This window comes from Bombina bombina, chromosome 2 (genome assembly GCF_027579735.1).
Source record: "Bombina bombina isolate aBomBom1 chromosome 2, aBomBom1.pri, whole genome shotgun sequence".
Taxonomy (NCBI): Eukaryota; Metazoa; Chordata; class Amphibia; order Anura; family Bombinatoridae; genus Bombina; species Bombina bombina.
The window spans coordinates 613,476,246-613,486,812 of NC_069500.1; the positions used below are offsets into that span (position 1 = coordinate 613,476,246).

The window sequence follows — 10,567 nt, forward strand, 5'->3', positions numbered from 1 at the left end:
GCAAATTGCTTTTTTTTCCTTGACTAGCATTTGACATACTTCAGAGAACATTTTCCTACGTTTTGACAGATCTCCAGAATAGTCCTGGAACAACAAGATTTTTTTTCCTAAAAAAAATAAGCTTTGCATACTTCTGTATGCTCTTAAAATGTTCACTTTTTTATAATAACTACTCTGGATTTTTGTTGGCTCTGTAGTACTGGGTTGCTCAAACCAAGCCTATGTGCCCTTTCTACTTGAAAGCTTTGTATGTCTGTTTCCAGACCCAGCATTTTGGGTAAGGTTCGTTCAGCAAACTCAATTAAGCAGGATGAAGAGATAGACTCAGGCAGTCCAACTAGCCTGATATTATTTCTTCTTGAATGGTTTTCCAATTCATACGTCTTACTGCTGAGCTTTTTATTCTCTTCTTCCAGGGCTCTTACCCTTTTTTTCCATATTGGCTTGCGCTTCCTCTGTATCTGATACTTGCTGTTCTATTACAGATATTCTAGCTGTTATCTGCTGCAGCTCCTGAACAACCTTATCATTTTTGTACATTATCAATCTTACAGATCAGATTTCCCAATTGCTCTGACAGGTTATTGGCTTGTATTTGTTCATTTGTTGTGTCCTCATTCATAACCACAGATGTATTCCCTTTTGTCTGTTTTTTTCCTGTAACTTTAGCTTTGGGCACCATCTTGGGAGAGGTAAAATGTTTTTCCATCAGGTTAAACTCTTGGTGTAACTATCAGGTCTCTCTTATTTCTTATGCTGTAACTCAGGATCACCACCACTGAGTCCAGTTTTTCTGGGAGTACATATAACCACACAAAAATTTTAATCAAGTTTACTGCAAAAGGAAAAAAGAAAGATAGATTCCCTTCTAACAGGGGCACGATAGATATAGACCACCCTTAGGTGGGGTGTGGGGGAAGGAAGGAGCTACATATATAGCATTACTTCTGTAGGAGCACTGTATTTTCTTTTTATGTTCACCAACACTTTATCACCCAGACAAGGTGAGAAAAAACGGCTGGAATGTGTCCTTTTAGAGAGATCTATACACAATTCACTGGCAGCATTTAACCCCCATGGGGACCAGTATCAAACCTTCTCATGCATGCTAGAGACTGTTCATAACTTGTCAGTATATCCCATTTGTTGTTTTTGACGAAGAAAATAAAAGAAACAGTCACTCACCAGTTGTATTTTCCTTCAAAGTTGTTCCCAGCTGTAAACAATCATGGTTTTCGATGTTCTTACCACAGTCTTGATGTACCTGACCAGATCCGATACCCCTCCTGTGTATATTGTTCCCCTACACACGCTCTTTCCTACTGTGCCTCCTGTTGCCAGATCGGCAGTAGACGCTAGACGTGGCTTCTTGTTGCACTGCATGTCCAGGCACAGTGTATAGCAGACAGGGCTATTCTCCTCCTGCAGACAAGCAAGTTGGTACGGGGCCTTGTTCCTGGAGACCGCATCCTCCATGCGGATCACACAAACTTTGTGAGCCGCACGCACTCCAATGCCCAGCCTCTTCTGCCAGAAGAAAACACCTGTTCTTTTTTATTATAATGCGATTGGGAAGCCCTGTAATGAATACAGGGCCTGAGTCCTACTTCCTTCTTTTCCATGAAGAAAACCCCTTGTTTAGGCTGCCTTGAATATATTCCTCTATTGCCTTAGTCTCAGAAGGATTGAATGGATATGTTCTCCCTTAAAGGGACATAATACTCATATGCTAAATCACTTGAAACTGATGCAGTATAGCTATAAAAAGCTGACAGGAAAATATCACCTGAGCATCTCTATGTAAAAAAAGGAAGATATTTTACCTCACAATTTCCTCAGCTCAGCAGAGTAAGTTCTGTGTAAAAAGTTATACTTCAGTTACTCCCAGCTGCAGGTAAAAAAAATAAAAAAAATAAAGAAATGAACAGCAGCCAATCAGCATCAGCAGTGCTGAGGTCATGAACTCTTACTGTGATCTCATGAGATTTGACTTAACTCTCATGAGATTTCATAGTAAACTTCCTTTACCTGATTGGTGAAATAATATGAGAGTTCACGAGGCTCATCCTTTCAGCTGTCCCAGGACAGACACACTAAAATGCGGCTTAGAAATCCTTTACAATGGGAGGTGGCTACTGAGGAACTTTTGAGGTAAAATATCTTTCTTTTTTACATAGAAATGTTCAGGTGATATTTTCTAGTCAGTTTTTTACAGCTATGCTGCAGCACTTTAAAGTGTTTAAACATTTGGGTATTATGGCCCTTTAATGTAGATGAGCTCCTGGAAGCAATTAAATAGCACAATCATAAATGTGATCTGGGGGAAATCCTTCATCCTCTTTCTCTGAGAACATATCAGCAAAGTCTGTGTAAGCAGAGGGTATTCAAGGTTCAGTAGATACAGAAAGAACAGGAACAGCATTACATGTAAGTTTTAGGAGAGAATGATCTTGACAATAAGAGCTCAAAGTCGAGATTTGTCCAGAGGAGCAATCAGTGGCGGAACTATGTTTGCATAACCAAGGCTACTCCAATATCATGGGAAGAGATGACCTTGAAGGACATAACGTTTTGGTAAAGGGCCCCTACTAGGACTGAGAGGGATTTGGACTTCTGAGCAGGGCTGCCACTAGACATTTTGGGGCCCCTTACTTAACCATTGGTCAGGGCCCTGCCCCCCCCCTTTGACATGTGCAATGTTTGACCAAGTGACTAAAATGTAAATGCACTTTATTTTTAAGTGTAGTCAAACTTGGAAATGTTGTAAAGGTACTAACACAGAAACACACAGGCACACTCATACACTAAAACACACACATAAGGATTCACATATAGACACCCTAGCAGACATGCAAATAAACACACAAACACACTCAGACACAGACACTCTGCACTTGTTTACATTGACCTGACAAGTAATGAGGTAGACTACAGTTTTATCAAAAAAGGAGATTTACAAGACAAAATATGGAGTTCTGATTATCTTTTTGTCAAGGAAGATGACAACTATATGATGACAACAGCATGCAGTGGCTGAAAGAAAGGGCCCTGAATTGCCTAAACAATCATTTAAAGATTAAGTGGTGGATTGGTGACTTCCGGAAAGGTCTCATTAGTCTCAAAGTATATAGAAAGATGTGAATAATCAGTAGTAAGGTCAAAATGCCTAAAAAGGAACAGACAATGGACACACAGACAAACACGAACTTGCACATGCACCCAAGGAAATATACACAAAGACATGCACACTTCCTGACACCCACATAAAACACACAGAGACATACACACAGACAGAGAGATACCTACAGAAAACACACAAAGACATACACACACACTCTCACAGAGACACACACACACTCTCACAGAGACACACACAGACCCTCACAGAGACACACACAGAAAACAGCCATATGCACACACCCTCAAAGAGACACCCACAGAAAACACATACGCCGTTTCCTCAGGCAACTGAGGAACCTGAGGAACGGCGTATGAGCCGAGAAACACGATGCATTTACAGGGGGCTTGACTGTATGCCCCTAGTTCACTCCTTTGTACATGTATTTTAATTTGTTTTTAATAAATAGTATTTTTTAATTTGTAAAAATACTCTTGTGAGTGATTTTACCTGCCTGCACCTGCTTGGAGTGGAACCTAACACACAGAAGTCTGCCACTTTTGGATATTGCATCCTAAGGAAAAGTCCCTTGGTGGTGAGCTGACACACCTTACCATAATATTCCAGCTTGCTCCTACTAGCACATAAGTGTGCTCATCTAACATGTGAGTACTCAATCTTCCTTTGTGCTAAGTCAAACACCATATCCTTTGTGATCTGCACAATCTGTGCTTTATCTTTCCACTACAGTTATTGACTGATATCCTCTGTGGGTGAGCTGTCACACCTGATAAAATCTGCAGCCTGTCCCTACAAGCACATAGGTGTGCTCCAGAGCCTTGTGAGTACCCATTTGGCTTTTTTCTGTGGCTTTGTGCTTATTTGATGATACTACACATGAAGCGCCCCTTTGTTTTGTTTTGTCTTTTATATAGCATCTCTGGACCATTTTTGGTGAGGAGGAGGCTGCCACCATTGGGAAGAAAGATACATTTCTTAATCTGAAATTGAACTTTCATTTAATATGCCAAATTGCTGGCAATTCTAATTGTATTTATATGCTCATATATCATTGAGGTTATTACTAGCTATTTATTAGCGCTCACCCTTTTGTTGTGTAGATCCACAGAAAATACACATACATACACACACACCCTCACAGAGACACCCACAGAAAATGCAGAAAGAAATACCACACACCCTCACATAGACATCCACAGAAAACACATAAAGACATATGCACACACACTCACTCACAGAGACACCCAAAGAAAATGCACAAAGACATATGCACATACCCTCACACAGACATATGCACACACCCTCACAGAGACATCCACAGAAAACAAAGACATCCATACACACACACACACACACCCTCACAGAGACATCCACAGAAAACACACAAAGACATACACACCCACCCTCAGAGGTATCCACAGAAAATACACAAAGCCATGCATGCACACATACACACCCTCACAGAGACACCCATATAAAATGCACAAAGACATACATGCACACACCCTCACAGAGACATCCACAGAAAATACACACCCTCACAGAGAGACCCGCAGAAAAAAATATACATACACACTCAAGTATGGAACCATAAGCTGTGGTACTCAGTCTCATACCATTAGATCTGGTTAAATGCAGGATTTAGGCTTGTTTGTATGTATTTCAAAATTAAGTCAGCTTTAGTGTAAACTGAACAGTGTTAAGTTAACCTGTCTCATTTCAAACACTGAGCAATCTTAGCCTGAGAGTATAACATTTTATGCAGATTTAAAAATCTTAGATAACATCCCTCCAGGCATCTGGAAAGTCCTTCCATAAAGGGGCAGTAAACTGGAATGTTTTATTTATATATATATATATATATATATATATATATATATATATATATATATATATATATATATATATATATAAACATATGAGGAGGAAACATTTCTGCATGGTTTTAAATATAGAATTTCTACAGCATTGTCAAATAATCATAAATACACTGCTGCATAATGTTTTTTTATTGGACCCCTGGCCCCACCATACAACTACCACACTAAAGTTTCAATCCGAAATTGCACAAAGAAATAAAAAACATTTACTAATTAAGTCCTACCTCCTCTGCAAATTAAAGTGATCTGCTTTCTGACTCAGTCACACACTGTACAAACTGAAGTGCCAAGTCTGTCTCACACTGTGCATAGGGGTTTAGTGCACACTCAGAAATCCTTTCAAATGCTAATACTTTGCTATTGAGCGTGGGAAATGTCATTACAAGGAGTACTCTGCTGTAGCGCCCTCTTGTGGCTGCCAACTGGGCCCCTGACAGGAGTCACTCCTTTCACCCCCTGATGGCGGCCCTGCTTTTGAGTAATGAGCCCCCAGTGCCCAAAGAATCTCCAAAGGTGGTAACACACAGCAGAGAGTTTTTCAAATCCATAGTAAGAAGGATATCAAGAAACATGCCTCCAGCGCCAGAATACCAGAATACCAGAATACACCAGAATACACAAATAGTAGAAAATAATGATTATGCCAAGACAGGGAAACATGAACTAAAAGTCCATCATGAGGAGAGTCTTGAATAGCAGGGCTTAATAGAGCTCCTCTGTCTCCAATTAAGCCTGATAGTTTCCCGACTGGATGGGACATTGGAATAGGAAGTATTTCTTCTTATCACAATAGAGGCAGTGCCCCTGGGTTGTGCATCTAGCAAGCTTCATATCAGACAAAAGGACAGCTCCTAAATCTATTGGTTCTTCCTCAGGAGTAGCAGAAGAGGGATTAGCTGGAACAGATTGTTGTTGTGAAGCTGGTCTGTAAACAGACTTGTAAGTGTTACGTCACATCTGGGGTTCTTTTTCTTGAAGACGTAACAGGTTTCTACCTGAATACACAAATTGATTAAATCTTCTGAAGTTTTCTGGGACCTTTTTGTGGGACCTCACAAAAGGTTAACTTGTCTTTACTACATGGCCCATATGGAAGGCAGACTTGCTGTTATACCAGGAAGTTTCTGCTGCTTACAAACTCTATTGCGTTTAGAACCACAGATCATTGACAGCGAAGATCCAGGATGTTTAGGATGTTTGCTTCGGGAGCAGATACCCTGCATGGGGTATCAAAAATTATTTGGAAGGTTTCAATAAAGGCCCAATCATCTGACAACAAATGTGATTCCTTCTCTAATAGGGCTGACACCCAGGATAAGGCCTTTACCTTGAGCAAGTAAATTATACAGATTACCTTTGCATGAGGAGTAGAAAAGCCAGATGGTTGATTCCTGAAGTGTAAACAGCAGTGATTAAGAAATCCTAGGCAGTCAGAAGGATTCACATCATGTTTCTCTAAAAGTAGAATCCTGGGAGGGGGAGATCTCAAGCATGTTAATTGGTTCACTTGCAGTAGCTCCATGTTCTGTATGTACTCTAGGCATAATTCCCAGAGAAGTAGTAAGCTTATACAGCATGGCAGAGATGGCCTCAAGTTTATCATCCAAAGTCTGCATACGGTGGTGAACATGTTGTTCTAGTAGTTGGCTTTGCACGCACAATCTCGTTAGGGTCCTATGATATAACCCATGTTACTGTATAATATCAGGCCTGCAAAGAGATCCTACCTATCACTCCAATTGCCTGGCCAGTAGTCTTCTTATCCTGAAATCCACAATAGCATGCCCATACCTTATTCACAGCACGTCCGAAGCAGTGCTTTTGTGCTAATGAAATGACAGCGTGCCTCTACACCCGTAACTACACTGTGCTCCGAATCCCCACAGCAAGCCCAAGCCACAATACCATGCCTGACACTCCACAGTACAAATAAGTATGCATGAGGACTGAGGACACACCTACACACACACACACACACATATATATATATATATATATATATATATATATATATATATATATATATATATACGTATGTATATTGGTAGAAACTCCAATCAGATTATCATACTAATTATCATACTTACATTTACTAAACCTACAAAGTCTTATAGTCAACATAGTTGAGGCATTTATACTTGGATGCGCCTAGTGCCTTGGCTTTAATGCATTATCTTGCTAAGTATTACGTAAAATTATATCATGTATCCAAAAAAATAAATTAAGTGAAATTAACCAGAGAAAATTTTAATCTCTTGCAGTAATGTAGTTTCTCACTCACTATATTAAGCACTTTTAATGAATGGCTAAAACTTAAACTTTGTTAATCTCAGTGATGTTTTTCCTTTAAAAAGAGAATATTTTATTATGTATTATGGTACTTTGGGAGTTGACGCTGCCAGCTAGTGTACTTTCTTTTGTTTACACTTTAAATTTAAACAGGAAGTAATAAAAAAAAAATAGTTATCATAATTTAACTGTTGTTCTTTCAGATACATGATAGAAAAAAAAAAGAGAACTATGTCCCTTTAAGTTCTCAATTTCCATCGATAGAGCTAGGACCATAAATACCCCAGCTTTGTGTATGAATGAAGACTTAAAGGGACAGTTTACTCCAGAATTAGTTTTGTTTAAAAAGATAGATAATCCCTTTATTACCCATTCCCCAGTTTTGCATAACCAACAAAGTTATATTATTATACTTTTTACCTCTGTGATTACCTTGTATCTTAGGCTCTGCAGACTGCTTTCTTATTTCAGTTCTTTTGACAGACATGCATTTTAGCCAATCAGTGCTGACTCCTATGTAACTCCACGTGCGTGAGCACAATATTATCTATATGGCACACATGAACTAACGCCCTTTAACTGTGCAAAACTGTCAAAATGCTCTGAGATAAGAGGAGGCCTTCAAGGACTTAGATATTAGCATATGAGCCTACCTAGGTTTAGCTTTCAACAAAGAATACCTAGAAAATTGGATGATAAACGTAAATTGGAAAGTTGCTAAAAACGGCATGTCCTATCTGAATCATGAAAGTTTAATTTTGACTAGGATGTCTCTCTAAAAGATTCAGGTAGAGAATACAATTTTAAACAACTTTTCAATTTACTTCTATTATCTGATTTTCTTCCTTCTCTGGTATCCTTTGTTGAGGAAGTAACAATGCACATTTGGGAGATAGGTGAGTGCACTGGATGAGTCAATAGGAAGAGGCATATATGTGCAGCCACCAATCAGCAGCTTCTAAGTCTACCTAGGTATCTTTTTTCCACAAAGTATATCAGGAGAACAAAACAAATTAGATAATAGTAAATTGGAAAGTTGTTTAAAATCACATGCTAAATCATGAAAGAAAAAATTTGCATTTCATATCCCTTTAAACCCTTGCATAAACACATTTTTTCCATTGAATTGTATAACATAGCATTTACAATGAACTCAGAAATTGAATTCTAAAAATATACTGGCCTGCCACTTTTACAAAAAAAATTAACATATCCTTTCATTTCTTTTCAGGTCAGCATTTCAACAGTAGGATATGGAGACATGTATCCAGAAACCCATCTTGGACGATTATTTGCTTTCCTCTGCATTGCTTTTGGGATCATTCTAAATGGGATGCCTATATCCATCCTTTATAATAAGTTTTCCGATTATTACAGTAAACTGAAATCTTACGAATATACAACAATACGAAAAAAAAGAGGAAGGGTTAACTTTACTGGCAGAGCCATGCAGAAGATGTCACAGTTTTGTACAACAGAACCAATACAGCATATTCAGAGGCATAGGGCTGGATAACCTGATAGTGGACTGTTATGAAGAAAGTATCAGAGAAGAGAAAGTGGTCATGTGATCTACTATGTGACAAAATACATTTTAGATTAATCCAATACATAAGGCTAAAAATAAAAATGTTTTGTAGACAAGAGGACATATTTGACTTGTTCCAGTGCAGTAACAATTTATTAAAATAAAACCTATTCTGTTGGAACAGAAAGCAATTCACTCTCACTAATCACTTGCAGATAAACATGGTTTCTACCATGTTCAGTATTTTCAATTGTCATTTATTTTGTTGAATATCCACCAGCTTCCATTTTATAAAAACAATGGCAGTTGTAATGGAATTCTGAGTACAACTATAAAAATGGGGCTAACTTACCTGAGAGGTTTTTCAATATTGAAGGATGACACAAATGATTGCTGAGGTTAAAGGGACAGTCAACACCAGAATTTTTGTTGTTTAAAAATATAGATAATCCCTTTATTACCCATTCCCCAGTTTTGCATAACCAACACAGTTAAAATAATACACATTTTACCTCTCTATTACCTTTTATGCCTCTGCAAACTGCCCCCTTATTTCAGTTCTTTTGACAGACTTGCATTTTAGCGCTGACTCCTAGTTAACTTCACGTGCATGAGGTCAAAGTTATCTATATGACACACATGAACCATTGCCCTCTAGTGGTGAAAAACTGTCAAAATGCATTCAGATTAGAGACGGCCTTCAAGGTACAAGAAATTAGCATATGAGCCTACCTAGGTTTAATTTTCAAATAAGAATACCAAGAGAACAAAGCAAAATTGGTGATAAAAGTAAATTGGAAAGTTGTTTAAAATTACATGTCCTATCTGAATCATGAAAGTTTATTTTGGACTTAACTGTCCTTTTAACCCCTTAGTGACAGCACTTTTCAATTTTCTGACCGTTTGGGACCAGGGCTATTTTTACATTTCAGCTGTGTTTGTGTTTAGCTGTAATCTTCCTCTTACTCATTTACTGTACCCACATATATTATATATAGTTTTTGTCGTCATTAAATAGACTTTCTAAAGATACCATTATTTTTATCATATCTTATCATTTACTATAAAAAATTATAAAATATGATGAAAAAATTGAAAAAAAAACACACTTTTTCTAACTTTGACCCCGAAAATCTGTTACACATCTACAACCACCAAAAAACAACCATGCTAAATAGTTTCTAAATTATATCCGGAGTATAGAAATACCCAATGTTTACATGTTCTTTGCTTTTTTTGCAAGTTATAGGGAAATAAATACAAGTAGCACTTTGCTATTTCCAAACCATTTTTTTTAAAAAAGAAATTAGCGATTGTTACATTGGAACACGGATATCTGTCAGGAATCCCTGAATATCCCTTGACATGTGTATATATATATATTTTTTAGTAGAAAACCCAAAGTATTGATCTAGGCCCATTTTGGTATATTTCATGCCACCATTTCACCGCCAAATGCGATAAAATAAAATAAAATGGTTCACTTTTTCACAAACTTTAGGTTTCTCACTGAAATTATTTACAAACAGCTTGTGCAATTATGGCACAAATGGTTGTAAATGCTTCTCTGGGATCCCCTTTGTTCAGAAATAGCAGAGATATATAGCTTTGCCATTGCTTTTTCATAATTAGTAGCTTGTGGGAGCTTGTACGGTTAATTTTAGCTTTAGTGTAGAGATCAGCCTCCCACCTGACACATCCCACCCCCTGATTCCTCCCAAACAGCTCTCT

At 37.9% G+C, this 10,567-nt stretch overlaps 1 protein-coding gene across 1 annotated transcript in view; it reads left to right on the plus strand.

The window, feature by feature from the left end:
* KCNV2 (potassium voltage-gated channel modifier subfamily V member 2) overlaps positions 1–8,824 on the plus strand; it is a 104,468-nt gene extending 95,644 nt beyond the window's left edge. The window contains exon 3 of the mRNA XM_053699982.1: positions 8,540–8,824. Within this exon, the coding sequence (XP_053555957.1) occupies positions 8,540–8,824 (285 nt within the window). The remainder of the gene's footprint in view (positions 1–8,539) is intronic.
* Positions 8,825–10,567: the final 1,743 nt, after the last annotated feature.